The 16,710-nt window shown below is 42.6% G+C and overlaps 1 protein-coding gene across 2 annotated transcripts in view; it reads left to right on the top strand.

The window, feature by feature from the left end:
- Positions 1 to 16,710, top strand: part of LOC121611198 (protein diaphanous homolog 1) — a 91,990-nt gene that overhangs the window by 64,623 nt on the left and 10,657 nt on the right. For both annotated transcript variants that reach the window (XM_041943627.1, XM_041943626.1), the window contains 9 exons: positions 7,341 to 7,439; positions 7,555 to 7,649; positions 7,741 to 7,842; positions 8,215 to 8,454; positions 9,792 to 9,921; positions 10,092 to 10,216; positions 10,385 to 10,549; positions 11,029 to 11,161; positions 15,514 to 15,603. In XM_041943627.1, the coding sequence (XP_041799561.1) occupies positions 7,341 to 7,439; positions 7,555 to 7,649; positions 7,741 to 7,842; positions 8,215 to 8,454; positions 9,792 to 9,921; positions 10,092 to 10,216; positions 10,385 to 10,549; positions 11,029 to 11,161; positions 15,514 to 15,603 (1,179 nt within the window). The remainder of the gene's footprint in view (positions 1 to 7,340; positions 7,440 to 7,554; positions 7,650 to 7,740; positions 7,843 to 8,214; positions 8,455 to 9,791; positions 9,922 to 10,091; positions 10,217 to 10,384; positions 10,550 to 11,028; positions 11,162 to 15,513; positions 15,604 to 16,710) is intronic.

Here is a 16,710-nt window from a genome sequence, read left to right as displayed (position 1 = left end):
TAGAAGCGGACAGGATGGACAGTATCGTTCACAAGCAGGGAAATGTCAGTGCACTTGGCAGGCAGCAAGCACTGTACATTGAGAGAGTAACATTCAGCTGCACGACCTCAGTCCAAGCATCTGACAGGATGAAGTGTCCATGAGCAGGAGCTTAAGTGAAGGTTAGGTGGGGTTGCAAACTGTATTTCCCTAATCGGAATCATGAAGTGTCAAGTTATTAGCAGTTCTTAATTACTATTCTTATAGGCTATATATTCCAATATGAGAGACTGTCAGGCCTTCTCTGATAGCTGTCTCATACATACACACACACACAAATGTAAAGCATGTAAATCTGCAAATGTCACTGCATGCGTTCCACAGCACAGGGAACAGGGATCAAGGTTGATTGATGCTCAGCATAGCAATGAGTGAGCCTCCTTAATGATGTAATTCTCTCTCCTCCCCGTAGAGGGAGCACTGTGCTGTGAAGGCCAGTGCAGCGTCAAGGACATTCACACTGTGAATAACAAACACCAAAGCGCCACACAGACTACCAGAGTACCACAGAAAAACTACTTACATACTCACTGAGTCACTCAGTCAGTCAGTCAGTCAGATACACGCACACACACACATACACAGAGAGAGAGAGAGCTAGTTTTTGAGTTTGAACATCAAGCCTTTGTGTTTTTCTGTTGTCTCCATGAAGCCCGTTCAAGGCATAAGTGCTATGGCTGGCTCAAGGTCACATTCTCATTGACTTTGTCCTTTAAATCAACTTCTTTCTATCACTCTCTTCTTTATTTGCTCTCTCATCGTCTCAGTTTTCACACCTTTATTTGCTCACGCTCCTTTTGATTTGATTTCCTTCTCTCCTTACACTCTGTAGCTCTCCCTCACTCCCTCTATCTCTCCTCCTTGTAATTAGCCAGTGTAATTGCTGTAGTAAATCTTTTCTGCTGTCCCAAGGAGACTGGCTGATATAGGACTGATTTAATAAGCACACCATAGCACCTCACCTCTCTCTGCGCGCGTGTGCATGCGTGCGTGCGTGCGTGCGTGCGTGCGTGCGTGCGTGCGTGTGTGCGTGTGTGCGTGTGTGTGTCCTCTGTTATTTGCTATAGGGATTTATGGGCTGTTTGTGTGGTTTCAGCAAGTGCGAATTCGAGTTCAAGGTAGTGCTGTGTCGGTGTGTCGACTGTAGTACACCTTATCAGCAATGCAGGCGGCATACTCCGTGTGTGTGTGTGAGTGTGTGTGTGTATGTGTGTCTCATCAGTGATGCCGTTACATGCCGTGTGTGCGTCATCGCTGAAGACCTTCATGGCCAGAAGAGCAGAGAGAGGTCAGAATGGCCCTGAGAGAACAACACTGGCACTCACACACAGACCCACTATTTCCAAACGCCAAAAACTACTACACACTCTCTCCACCTCTGTCTCCCCCCGTTTGTACCCACTACACTGTCGCATGTATATACACAGTCTCTCTCTCTCTCTCTCTCTCTCTCTCTCTCTCTCTCTCTGTTTCTCTCTCTCTCACACACACACAATAAGTATGTGCTTTCAGCTTTTTTCCTTGTCTCTTTTGCATACACACAAAGAACTTGGATGGCGTGTGAGATGGAGTGTGAAGGTAATAAACAGGGTAGCCAGGTGCAGGGGTTTGCTTGCCTTTTGCCATCTAGCAGCAGTACACCAAATTCACCAGTGGAGGGCACTGTGACTCCACATATAAACAGTAACCTAAGTGAAGGACCCACACTTTGTGCCCCCTGTAGTCAATACATGTAGATAAAAATATATATATCTAATATATAACCCTACTGAATCTGTACACTACAATACTTTTGATAAGGCAGTGTAAAAAGCAGTGTAAAAGTGTCTCAAATTGTGATTTTATATATTATTTTATGGTTTTCAAGGCAAATATAGAACATTTACTTTTCAAGGAGTTAACATCAAAGGTTTGTAGTGAATTATTGCAAGAATAGGGTACTTCTTTTAAAGTATATTGAATCATCAAAATGTAAACTAAATAATAAAATTTAGAACACTGTGCAAGGATTTTGTTTTGCCATTTAGTACATGGTCTAAGAATTAATGTCAAAATCCTCAAACATTTCTATAATAATATATGTTAAAACATTGCTGATTGTCGTTAAATTTTGCCAACATGGCATCTGGTGTTTCTTGTTTAAAGTTCAAAGACCCAGAGTAATTTTATGTCAATTTTGAATTTAATCCAATTTTTATACTTGTAATTCTACATTATGAAAGGACCATCAAAACAGCAAAATATGTTTCATGCATTCTGAGAAACTTATGCTTAGGCTTGAGGTAAAAAAATATTTTTTTTGGAGTTTGCAGTTTGGAACCTCCTTTGGAAAACAACCTTTCAGAAGTGTGGTACCTGTTAGTTGGAGTCAGCAGGCCAAGTCAAATGAGCAGATAGTGAAGCAGAACTAAATTCCACATTTTCTGTCTTTCAGATTCCCCACATTTTTCTGAAATATTGCCTATTTTTCATGTTTGTAAAGCAATTGTAGTGTGATAATATCCAACTTCAATTCAGTGCAGAAAATCTAAGCTGCAGTAACACTGTTCATGCACCAGGGGAGCGCAAGGGAGCACAGTCTTAGCCCCTCCCATGTACCCTCCCTCTGCATCCTGGCCCTCCCACATCCTGCCCCCGTCCCCCCTCCTCACTGCCCCACCCTGCCATCTGGTCCTTTTCACACACAATCACTGACGCACACACACACACACACACACAGTCAGGAATTTTTTTCTCCTCATTTCCTTTCACGGTGAAAAACAGGATGAAGGGGCTCTTTCAGACTCTAGGTTACCGTGGAAACCCCCTTATTCTTCTGTCAAACTTGCTTTCATTGTAACACACACACACACACACATACACACACTCTTACATAGACAGTGACAGAATGTTGGACATTTAAAGTTTAAAGGGACCAAGGCTACAGCTGTCCTTCTGTCTGCCAGAGTTTTGGCCTTGTACTACTTTAGACAAAGAACGTTATGCCCCTCTGTTTTTCTTTTTCTTCTTTGTCTCATTACCCTGCAGTACTACTGCTTCAGCATTCATCAAGGAAACTTTATGCAACCATAAAATGATCAGATTAAGTTTCCTTTAAATGTGTTTAGTCTTAGTTGATGTTAAAAGTTGGCTAAAGATTTGTTTGTGTCTTGTGTGGTTCTTTCTGCTGAGCAGCCTCAGCAACTTTTTCCAAAGAACTGCTCACGCCATAGATATTGATGTTGAAACTATAAACCCTCTCCCCTGTTCCAGTTTCGACAGTCTCCTGCCCTGGAATGCAGCATGGAAAAAACTTAGTTTGACGTTACATAAAGTTAATGTTATGCTTTTCTCCCATCTTGCCGCCAGAGGGCCCATGAAAAACCCTTTTGGGGCCACAGATATACAATAGGGCACATCATCTGAAAGCTTTTAGTCAGTTAAAAATAAACTTCACCACTCCACAAGCAGGGAGTGGTGATGAGAGGATGAAAAGACCACATAAAAGAACACGAGAAAAGAGAAGAGCTTTCTGCTTTCTGGGAGATGACTGAAACTATTCTTTGTACTGAGGCTGTAGCTCAGAGTGTAGTGTAGTCTGGGAAGAAAGTGTTCTATACATTTTTCCTTTTTTCTTTCTGTTCATTCGTCTTTTTCCAAATGTTTTCTTTCTGGCTGCCCATCACCTTCTCTACCACACATTTTCTCCTTTTAAGGAGTGAGGGAAAGAGAGAGGAAGGGAATAGGAGAGGGGGGGGGGCAGCGAAGGACACACTCAGGTCTGCTGACTGATAAACAGACTCCTCTTTGTGCAGATAGACAGACAGACAGACACCCCCCCCCCCCCCCCCCCACACACACACACACACACACACACACACACACACACACACACACACACACACACACACACACACACACACACACTTTGTTACATATTGACAGAGATCTCTGCATGACTTGGCTCCTCATGATCCTGTGCACCCCCATCCTTTGCCTCCTCTCGCACTCCATCCCTCTGCTTTTTTCCTCTCTTACCACTTAATTAAAAACAGAACTCAGAAATGGAAGAATTTAGTTTTTGGTTCATGACACACAAATGTGAATCTGCGTGCACATACATATACACACACACACACACACACTCACACAAAGACATAACCCCCCCTTTTTTTCTCATCATCTCTCAATGCCAAGCAGCTGTTGGTTTGACGAGGGGGAGGTGTTCCAGGAAAAGTGTGTGTGTGTGTGTTTGTGTGTGTGTGTGTGTGTAGTAGTAGGGGTGGTAGTGCTTTGTTTCCACAAAAGGGGCCTTCTTTGTGCTATGGTATAACAAAAAGACAGCTGGGATGATAAAACATGTGGATGTTAAGATGTCAGCACTCCACAAGTGTGTTCGTACGTGCTTGTGTGCGTTTTTTTGTGAGTGTCCACTCACACATGTTTTCTGGCTCTGTCATTTCCTCTCCTCCCCCACAATGACTAAGTGTAACATGGCGCAGTGCTCCATAGCCACCACTAGAGGTGCCATCGGCTCATAAATGAAACGAGACGACTCCGCATGTGGAAACCACTGAGCAGCCATTTTACAGTCTTTACACCAGACCCCATTTTATGAATCAGCCATGATGTCAACATAGCTAACCCTGATTCTATTGGCTGGAGTGCAGCTGGCACTGTGGTTATTATAGCACGGATGCACACACACACACACACAAATGCATGTCCCCTCACTGGCTCTCCAGCTCTCTCAGATACACACACAGGCACACACTGACCTAGTGACATGATGCCGTCACTGGGTCACTGGTCTTGTCCCAGACCAACTGGATTATCCCTCCTTGAGATTATATACTATCCAGATAAGTAGTTGCAATGCACTGTAACATTTGTACGTTGTACAAGTCTGCATGCGAATATGGTGTTTGAGTATGGGTTTAAGCTTTTACTGATATTATTATAGTTACTCTTAAGTGACTTTATTTCTCTCACTGTTCAATCCTCAGAGGTATTATTTCCCTCCTTCACTGGATGCCACTGTCTTGAAGAAGTGGATTATTTAAGTTCATTGTCTGTCTCCCTGTTTGTGTCTTAATATGTTTATTTTTAGATTCTTGTCACTTCCTCTGCGTTTGTAGATTCTTGTCACTTCCTCTGCGTTTGTAGATTCTTGTCACTTCCTCTGAGTTTTCTTCCTATCCTCTCAGCTGTGACTATCTGTGTTTATGTGTTTGTGCAGAGTTTTTTATGTTATTTCCTCTCATATGTCCTGATGGGTTTTCCTACCCTGTATGTTAGTGTGTAATGGTTGACTTCCTGCTGTGGTTTCTTGCTCTCAGCAGGGACTATGATTGGAGTGTTGGACACACAATAGTGTTAGTGATACACACAGCAGATTATACTCACTTAACAAAGTATGTAACAAATAACAAATTATACACAACAGTAGAAATACAGAGTTCAAACAGATCAGATTGACCTTAAGTTTGAGTCCAGCTTTAGACACAAGCAATGGTTGGCTTTGAGAAAAAAGTTCCATAAAGCTGAATCTGACACTGAGTGAAACAATGGGACTTATTGAGGCCACAGTCCACTGACTGTTTAGTGTGTATGTGTGTGTTCTAAATGGAGAGATGAGGAGCTCATTAAGACGCCCGGACTCGTTAACAGACTGTCTGAACGATTGGCCTCTCACATAGAAACAAAGCGCTGTTTGACTGGACATATGGAAGGATGGACAGATGGATGAATGTGTTGTTATGCTGCAGTGGCGATCTCTGTGTCTGTACAGAGAATACTGACAGTGTTGCTGTTTGAATGGGAGCAATGAATGTGGACAGATCGTGGAAAAAGATGGTGGAATGACTGTGAGGGAGTGGATAAATAAGGCCACATTCAGAACAGAAAGCTGGAGGTTAGGTAAACCTAATTTACGATGAATGATAAATATTAGTAACACTGGTTATAAAGCAGCCTTAAGTGGGTCTGTCACCACAACATCTAGTCATTATTTTGCAGTGGTTAGAGTAGTTTCACTACATCCTCGTCTGTTGTAGTAAAACACTTAATTTTAGCTTATGATGTCACTACATGAGGTCATCACTGGGCAGTGGAAACGGGTGGGTGATATTGTCTGTGTGCTTCAGATAAAAAAGTGACAAAGAAAGATAGTATAGTCCTATTGTACATGCTGTACCAGCACTCTTGCTGGCTGTTTTCCAGACAGTAATTCTTATTTCCTGTCAGTGTCTGGTCTTTACAACAGTAAGACACAGACAAGGCCACACAGAGAACAAGACAAAAAATAAATAGAGACTGGAACTACAAGTGGACAGTAGAGATAGTCCAGTGTTTATCAGACTTTAAGCCATACAGAAAGTAGTTTGTGAAGCTGTAACCAGAGAGTGTTTGGTATACAGTCCGGTTAAATGACTCAACAGGTTTGTTGTCAGTTTTGTTTATGACAAATGTTTTGTTAGTCGACTAATGATTTTAAAAATCACATACATTATTTGTGCTGCTCTTTCTTTCTTTGATTTGAGTATGAGTGGTTAGACACTGGCAGGAACAAGTGAACAGCTGTGACATCCAGCGCTCTGATGTATGCTGACCTAAGATTTGATGTGTCTATTTACACTGGGCCATTACATGGTCAAACCCATGTGCTTATTCATCTTTCAGTCTTAATTCTTGTCCAGTGCACAGTGACACCCCCCCCCCCCCCACCACCACACACACACACACACACACACACACACACACACACACACATCCTTACAGTCACAATCCTGACCTTGCCAGAACACATTAATCTGAAGTGTTTCTGTCAACTGCGTGTGTGCGTGCGTGCATCTGTGCGTATGTGTGTCAGGATATACTGTACAGGCATGTGTGTAAGCTGATCGCAAACTTCGAATGCCTTACAGCTAACAAACGTCTGACCATATTTACCAGGCCCACACACATCAGGGACATCTTTCCTCCAGTGTTGCAGCCATTTCATAGCAGTTCCATCTTACCCAAGGCCACTGATACAAAAGTCCTAACACCTCAATGACAACATACAGTTGGGAGAGAGTGAAAAAAAAGTGAAGACCGAGCCAAGTCTGCCAGTTTTTATAGCCATCACATAGGCCCTCTATCCATCCCTCATATTCACCTCTCTCTCTATTACTGAACCCACTGATTTTACTGCCGTCCTTCTTTCCAACATCATTGCTATTCATATCCAGCTGTACTAGTCAAAACTTCGAACAAAGTCTTGCTCTTTTGTCTGTTCACATGTGAATATGACCACCACCCACCCATTTCTCCATCTCCAGCCAAAAAGGAGCAGGATGGCGGAGACGACAAGAAGCAGATGCAGAAGAAGAAGGTGAAGGAGCTGAAGGTCATTGACCCCAAGATTTCACAGAACCTTTGTAAGTCCACACATGCCCAACTGTTCGAAAGCCCTATACCTATGACATTGCTCTTTAAATGTGTTAAGTAAACACCTTTACGCCAACAACTGCTGAATTGTGTTTGCTCATGTAGCCATTTTCCTGGGATCGTTCCGTCTCCCTTATGAAGAGATCAAGAATGCCGTCATGGAGGTTAATGAGAAGATCGTCACAGAGTCCATGATTCAGGTACAGAGCTGTTTGTAAATAAGGGTTATGTGTAAGTGCATATGCACTAGGTCTTGTTGCTCACATGTATTTTCCTCTTATTGCCACCTAGAATCTAATCAAACAGCTGCCATCAGATGACCATCTGCGTCAGCTGGGTGAGATGAAGGATGAATATGATGACCTGGCTGAGTCTGAACAGTTTGGAGTGGTGGTGAGGACACGCACACACACACACGAAAACACAACATTTCTGTTTTTGTGAAATCGATGTATTTTGCACTTACCAGCTGACTTGGACATGATTGACCACAAACATAGCAGGGAAATCAGTGTAAAGGCAAATGAGGCATGGAAAATTTGTAAATGCTGAGATAGAGGCATCCCGTTATTAATATGTTAGACACAGAAAATCCTCATGCTGTTAAACACAGACTGATTTGTTCAATTGTGGAAAATGTGTGTAATAGAAGAAATCCCCTTCACTCTCTCACAACTACACACACACACACAGAGTCTATGTGGCAGGGGTCTCAACCCCCCCCCCCCCCCCCCCCCCCCCCCCCACCCTCTTGTCTCTCTCCAGATGTCCAGCGTGAAGCAACTGACGCAACGGCTTGAGGCTATCCTGTTTAAGCTGCAGTTTGAGGAGCAGCTGAACAACATCAAGCCAGATGTGGTGTCTGTGACAGCAGCCTGCGAGGAACTCATGAAAAGCCAGACCTTCTCCAAGCTGCTGCAGATCATCCTCCTTGTTGGGAATTACATGAATTCTGGCTCCCGCAATGGGAAGGCGTTCGGCTTCTCCATATCATACCTGTGCAAGGTAAAATGAGGTGTTGATGTAGTATACACACAAAATAAGAACTATGAATTATGTCTGAATCTCACCCTCAAAAAAAAAAACAAGACCAGAATCTAATCCTATCCCATTTTATTCCATTTTAAGCAGTTGAATGACAAGAGGGGGGTCAACATAAAAACAGATATACATTGACATTAACAAGGTTTTCTGCCCTTTCAATATTAGCCTATGTATGAAATATATGTAATACAGATAAACATGTACAGATGGTCCAATAATTCCTTGATCATTATAGTGATGCTACACCAAGTCAGTGTAACAACAGTAATGTATTCTTTTTATTGTAATTTTATTAGATTTTGTAATGTGGAATTGGCAACATGGATGCACAGACAAAAGTGCTTAAACGCTGGGATTTTGGAAATCCATAGTCTTACAACACATCCATTTTCATATATGACAGACATGTCAGACGTGTTAACAGAAAAGCGCCACTGTCAACTAGGGCTGGGTATCGATTCAAATTTCAAGAATCGATTCGATTCGATTCGATTCGGGTGAGTGTTACTAAAACCATTTTTTGAGCTGTTTCCTGATTGTCTAGTTGTGCAACATATTAATAATAGTTTTATATTGACATTTGGCAGCAAATAAATCAAGTATTGGCAGTTAATGATGATTATAAGACTAGTGAAAATGGCAAGGACCGATCCCCCTCCCAGAATGTTGATAGACGAGTATTTTACAGACATGGTGTACGGCAGAAAAGAGCTAGCTGGTAGTTGTAGAGCTTCCTTAAGTTTTTTCTGTTGTGGTCCGGCGGTGGACTTGGACATGATGAATTGGTGATGTCGCTGCATGTGGTTCCTGAGGTTGGTCGTGTTTCCGCAAAATTTTATCTCCATCCGGCATATCTTGCAAATTACTTTGCTCCTGTCAAGTTCCTTTTTTGCCTCGACATTTCTAAAACCGAAACAGTTCCAGATATCCGCTTTAAGCGAGTCTGGTCTTTTCAAATCTGGAGCTCGGCTAACTTTGCTGCTACCGTCCGACGCCATGTTATTATAAGAAGTATCTTCACGCCGCGCCTGCGCGAGTCACGTCCTTTTTTATACAGTCAATGGTCACGTCACTGGTGGGGTTAAAGTTCACCCAGGAAAAAAAAAAAATAATAAATAAATATATATATACATATATAAATGTTCGATTTGTTTTTTAAATAAAATGAGAATCGATTTAAAATCGGCGTCTCGATTTTTTCAACCCAGCACTACTGACAACCCATGCAGACATGAAATAGCGTTTGATTGATTGCCCTTTGAGTGTGCCTGTTATAAAACAATCCTTTTTCCAATCAGCTGCGTGACACCAAATCAGCTGATCTGAAGCAGACACTGCTCCATTTCCTCGCTGATGTGTGCCAGGAGCAGTATCCTGATGTCATGAGCTTTGCAGATGAGCTGATCCATGTGGAAAAGGCCAGCAGAGGTACATGGGACATCTGACTGATCTCTGTACATCTCCATCTCAACATAGTACCATCTCTATATCTATCATTTGTATCATTGATACACTCTGCTCTCATTGTACAGGCCTTTTTAAGCTGTGTGTAGGTATTTGTATGTAGGTGCTAAATGGTTCCACTATGTCCCCTGCAGTGTCGTCAGAGACACTTCAGAAGAATCTTGAGCTGATGGGCCGTGAGATCAATCGCCTGGAAAAAGGTCTGGAAACCTTCCCTCCTCCACAAAATGACAAGGATCTGTTTGTGGAGAAGATGTCCATATCCTCTTTATTCAGTCACATACTTAATATTACTATTCAGCAATTGCCATAAACAGTCTGTTTATATAAAAATGTAAATCATATCTTGTCATCGTAAATTATAATTTTTATGTCCTGTTAAAACACAGAGATATTGTCTTTGGGTTCCTTAACACCATGTCTTCACAGTTTTGTGGGTAGTGCCCGTGAGCAGTACGAGAAGCTGGATCTGCTGCATAAGAATATGGAGAAGCAATATAACGACTTGGGAGACTTCTTTGTCTTTGACCCCAAAAAAATGTCCATTGAGGAATTCTTTGGTGACCTCAACACCTTTAAAAACATGTTCCAGGTGTGTTTTTGTGCATGTGAATGAACTAACTCAAGTTTGATCTATTTCAAAAGGCCACAGGTGTAGTTTTCAATATGTACTGTCCACCCTCAAATCAAATCTGTACACATACGCTACAAAGACGTACACACAAGTGGAGTGAAAGAAAAAATGAGTAGATGAAAGAAGGAAAGATAAATGTCAAACCGGGAGGAGGAAAAAGGGCTGTGCACCTGTCTGTATTGACATAATAACCACTCCATTATACTGTCAGTTTATAGATCAACTGCCATTTGGGAGGGTTCCAGCAGAAGGTAGCTTGTTTTACCAGTTACTGTGGATAACTGCCACCCACTGGTTTGGAAGTTATGTTTACAGACATCTATCAGATCCATCATCCAGTTTCATTTTAAAATCACTTTCTTATCACGCAAAGTTATCCACACCAAACCTCCAAACATAATTTGCATTCATTCTTTTTCTCTTTCTTCCCCCACCAGCAAGCAGTGAAGGAGAATCAGAAGAGGAAGGAAGCTGAAGAGAAGATCAAGAAGGCCAAGCTAGCCAGGGAAAAGGCAGAGAAGGAGAAGGAGGAGAAACTCAAGAGGAACCAGCTCCTTGACATCAATGCAGGTCATAATTGCTGGTTCATATCTGTTTACCTGCATGTGACTGAAAGAGAAACACTCCATTGCTCTTAGTTTGTATTTCCCTCAGATTCCAGTTGGGGGCAGTCAGAGTCCACGCTTCTGTGGAATATTTGTGTGTGTGTGTCTGTCTGTGTGTGTGTGTGTGTCTCTGTGTGTGTGAAAGAACAGCCCATCAGTATTTATAGACCAGAGTTAATCTAATGTTGATGACCCGTGCTTTGGAGTAAGCAAGTAAGAATGAGCTCCACAGACAGTGAAGACAAGGAGAGATGTATTCAAGGAACCGCTTGACCTCTTTTCACTCCTCTGTTGAAATGCGGATTTGCTTCCATAAAGAATCTGAAAGGATGTCTAAATCTCTTTATCACCAAAAACATGTTTCCACTCTTCTATGAGATGCTGTTATACTTTGAAAACTGCTTGGAGCGTATTGTCCTGTGTAACACACACACATTCTCACTTTCTCATCCTCGTATACACACAGTTAAAACTCAAATCCTGCCTTGCAGACACGCATTTATACACAGGCACTTTTTCTGCCTTCTCTCAGACTGTGACCTAGTTTCAGTGCATTCCTCCTCTCTCTGGCTCCAGCCGGGTTCTCCTGGGACTCCACAGTCAGAATTTGCCTCAGCCTCAGTGCACTCGTATATATGTATGTTGGAAAGCTACTGTGTCTTTTTTGTGAGTGTTTGTTTAGCTTTTGTCCATGTAATGGAGAATCCTTTTTTGGCCTGAGTGTGTGAGAGTGTGTGAGAGTGTGAGAGTGTGTGTGAGAGTGTGTGTGTGTGTGTGTGTGTGTGTGTGTGTGTGTGTGTGTGAGTGTGTGTGTGTGTGTGTGTGTGTGTGTGTGTGTGTCTGTTTTGTGAACCTCTTTTGCAAAAGTCTTTCTGGCCTCTCTCCTAGTGCTCCAAGTTCCAGCTGGCTTCTTTTTCTGCTCTTTCTTGCTTTTGTTCCATCACTCACTCTTCTTTTTTCCCTTTCCCTCCCCCTGTGTCTGTCGTTCATTTAAAGGGGCATTTAAAGACACAGCAAGGACTGAGGCCTGGAATATTTTGTCTCTTTGCTAAAACCATGGCGCAGACATTTCATGGTAGAAAGGAAGGTAGTCAAATTTCATGTAAAGCCTCTAGAGGCATGCACGACTGGAACATAATAGTGCTTCACAGATGAGTGTGTGGGTGTGTGTATGTGTGTTGGTGAACTAGAGATCATTTACATACAGGTGACATATTTGACTGCCCCTGTAGCCCAAAGTCAGTCACCGCCCCCTACTTAAATACAAGCACACACAAATGTGGCATTCACACACCTGGTCTTTGTTCTTTATTTGTTTATAACCCACATACTGGATGACTTTTACACAGAGGTTGTTTTTAGCGGCTACACTCTCCCCTTCCCTTTTTATTCTTTTGGCAACTACCACCCACATATGGTGTGTGTACTATCTTTGAATGTTCCTCTTTCTCATGAATTCTCTGAATACCCCTCTTTCTGACTTTCTGTCTCTCTGTAAACATAATATCCCAGTTATTGGTTAAGCCCTGGAAGGTCAGCGTGTGTGTTTGCAGTTTGTGGCCTTGTCATTCCTATGTGAATCAGACAGACAGACGCTCGCTCAGTAGAGCCTCACAGTGGGCTAAGCATGTGATGGGAGAGTAACTGACTCCTCTGGGATTGTTATTAGATAATGACTTGTTTCATCTTTTGCTAATCTAATCAATAAGTGCTTTTACTTGGCTTTTATTTGGCTTTCATGAAACATGGATGTTCAGGGTTCAGAGCACACTCAGGGCAGAGGACTTGGATGCCACACCCCGAAGTCCACATTCATTGCTTTCTTTTTATCTGATAAATAGTGTGTACTACTGTAATGAAATATCTCTCCCTGGCTGTCATCCACTCATCTTCAGACATTTGCCAGAGAGAGAAACAGACTTTTTCTTATTTCTACAGCTAGGTGTCAGTACTGTCTGTAAAAGATTCTATGAGGCTGGGTGCTTTTTATATGTGTGGCATAGGGTGTGTGCATGTGTGGTTTACACACCCACACAGATGCTGGTATGGGAACGGCCACTAGGAGTGCTCGTGCTCTACCCAGAGATCAAGTGAGGGAGTAGCATGGGGGAGGAAGAGGGAAGAAGGAGAGTAGGGCAGCAGATGCTCTCATGGGGATTAGACTGTGTTGTTGTCTCTTAGAAAAAGAGGGAAGAGGAGAAAAGCACAGAGTGGGAGGGGGGTCAGATGGTTGTAGCCTGCGTTTGCCTGGTGTCTCACCTCAAACAGCTGTGAAAGAGGGACAAGATCATGACACATTATAAAAATATAAATTCTGTCTCTGACCTGTTTGAACACTGGCTTTATTTCTCATACTCTTTTCCATTTTCTGTTTTTCTTTCTGTGTTTAAATGTTTCCAATCATGTCCTCCTCTGTTATTGTGTGAACATCCATTAGAGGTGCTATTGCTCCACATAAGATGCTGTCCTCCCTCTCTCTCTGTGTGTGTGTGTGTGTGTGTGTGTGTGTGTGTGTGTGTGTGTGTGTGTGTGTGTGTGTGCGCGTGTGTCTGGTGTAGATCAGAGCCGAAGAGACATCTTTAAGAGCTCATGCTCTAATGCTATTACACTGATTAATCCATCTTATGTTCTTACCTGCCTCAGGCAGTACCTTGCTGTTTGTATCATGCATCATGCTTGTGCTGCTCGCATTCAGTGCTGGTGCTGTACTTAGTCTGACTTTGCCACCACAGTATTTGAGCCATTGCAGTATTGATTTTGCATTGATTGTCGATAATAACACAATGAACCAGATATCTCTTCCACAGAATCATGTGCATTAACAAGAGCACATGATTATCAACAAGTGATTGAACCCAACAAGTGTGTTTTTCTCCCATTTTTAGCCCTATTACTAATCGCTAACAAACCAAACATTGTAAAGCTTCCCCTTGATAAAGAAGACTCCTGTACGGCATTTCAAATAGTGTTGCTGTAGGCCAAACTCACACAAAAACACCATAGTGCTGCATGTAGTAGTATAATGCTATACAGTGCACTGACCCAAGGATATTCTAGTTTTAGTTCACTCGGTCAACAACAAGCCTGTTTTATATACGGCCGGGTCATTGTGTGGTCCCTCTACAGCCTCTGGTACATATTCGCAAATAGGTTTGTGTGTCTCTGTGCTTCCACCAGTGGTTTAAGTCAACCATGTGATTAGTGTGAGTGGAAATGTGCCAGATGTGTTTCCCCGGAAGGAGAAAAACATGGCCTACATCATTCTGATCTATCTGTGTAGTTCCAGGACATGGACATTGAGGGGTGTATGTGAGCTGTGGAAGGCCTGGGAAGTGTGTGTGTGAGAGAGACTTTCTCTGACGTGACAGGCGAGACCACAGGCCATCTGCTCCATGGCTTACTGCAGGATTAAATATTGTCTGTGTGTGTGTGTGTGTGCATGTGTGCGTGCATGCCTGTTTGTGTTAGCAGTTCGTTGTGTATGTGTTTGGGGGTTGGGGAGGTGACGACATAAACCTTTAACCCCCAGCCTCACTGCCCTTTTTTCCAGACCCCTCTGTCTCTATTCAGGTTCAAATAGAAATAATTAAAACCATCTGCCTGAGTACTGAGCTGTGCCACTGAATCCTACCCACACAATCACTCACACACTTGTACACACAGCAGCATGCCATGGGGTACCCCGCCCCCCCTCTCTTATTTAAGGCCACCAAAGACAATGTTGATGTAAACACACAACAAGACCACCCATACAAGCTCTACTGTACCTGTACACATACACAGATACAGGGTTCCTTTCTGGCCAACACCCTTTTTACTGAAAGCTGGAATTACTCATTAATTTTGTAGGATTTTAATGTTTATGAGGAGGTTTGGTCTCAGTGGGTGTGTCTTTCCAATAAAGCTGTGTTTGTGTGTTATAGAGGTTATCTCCCTGAAAGTGCAGTGTGTAGCCCCTAGCGGTGACAGTAGCTGAACTAGGTCACTGCCTATCTGGGTTAATGTAGGTAATTTACTAATGTGGCCACATGGCTGGTAAATATCCACCCTGCCCACGTGTGAGTTGGCGTGTCTGCGAGAAATGATGATAGGTAGAGGGTTTAGAAAAACCACTAATCACTCCTCTGTTGTTGGGAAAGAAAATGAGTGTGTATGTCAGGGTTGTATTGATTCAAATTGATATGGTTGTGATGCTGGAGTGGTGTGTGTGTGTGTGTGTGAGAGAGACATAAAGGATAAAATGTGACTCCACATATTGTTCTCATCCAGCATTTGTTGAGGCATTGCTGATGTCATGTTTTGATGCTGTGTTTACAGAGGGTGATGAAACTGGTATCATGGATGGCCTGTTGGAGGCGCTGCAGTCTGGCGCTGCTTTCAGGAGAAAGAGAGGACCACGGCAAGCAGGTACTCACACACAAGCAGAGAAAATCTTCACAAAACATATTTCAAAGATTTCTGTGTCCTTTCACACACTTTTGTCGTATGCATACTATACTGACATACATAGCACAAGAGGCTCATTTGTTCCGTCTCCCTCTTGCTCTCTGTCCCTATGTTTCTGTCAACACACAACAACAGATTTGTTTGTGTTCCCCTGTTTCTGTTCCATCTGTTGCATGGCTCAGAGACTGTGGATTGTGGTAGTATTTTCTGGCCATGGTTACAGGGGCCAAAGCCAATTCCACCAATGGTTGGCACAACAACAGAAGAAGGGGCAGGATGCCAGGGGTGGGTGTGGGCAGCAGGATAATTAAGAAAGGAACAACTGGTGAGTGTGTGGTTGTGGAATTGGAAAATATAAGAGGAATATGAACATGGAGCTAAGGAAGATAAACTAGAGTGTGGGTAGAATGTTTAATGAAGGGGCAAAAGGCAATATTTGAACAACTGGCTAAAGTATGAAGGAAAATACAAATCGTTAAAGTCCCCCTCCACTCAGAAATGTGTGTTTATTGTTACTAGACTTAAAAATAACAATAAATCACTGCAGATTGCTGTTCAGTATGTGCAGAGTTTGACACCAGAAAACTGTATTTACATCATCTGCTGAAGAGGCTTCTGTGCTCACCTTCAATTTGAGTTTACCATGTGTACATGTGAGCATGATTTTGTGATGTTTATAGCTAGTTGGGATGCCAATCATTGATCCAATGATCCAATAGAACTTACTTGCACATATGCAGAGAATGCAGAATTTGTGGTTTTATGGGAGGGTTTGAAACCTGAGTTCACTGCAAACGCCTACACAAAATTACATCATAAAATCTATAACACCAAAATGGTTCAACTCAAAATCATTTTTCCGTTTTATCTCGCAACAAAAAAGTTGGAATGTCTTTTTATCATTACTGTGTCAGCCTGTCCTGTAATACTCACATAACAGCCTGTATTTATTTTCATTCAGGTCATGTTGTTCAGTCTGTAAGCTCATAGAGACAGGCCAGTAATCTGGTTACCTGCTTACTCTGCTCTCTATCCTACTGCCCAATCCAGTTACATTCAGTTAGTGAA

Source organism: Chelmon rostratus, chromosome 9 (genome assembly GCF_017976325.1).
Source record: "Chelmon rostratus isolate fCheRos1 chromosome 9, fCheRos1.pri, whole genome shotgun sequence".
In the NCBI taxonomy this organism is placed as follows: Eukaryota; Metazoa; Chordata; class Actinopteri; order Chaetodontiformes; family Chaetodontidae; genus Chelmon; species Chelmon rostratus.
Note: the sequence above shows the minus strand (reverse complement) of the source record. Positions and strands in the feature narration are given on the sequence as shown.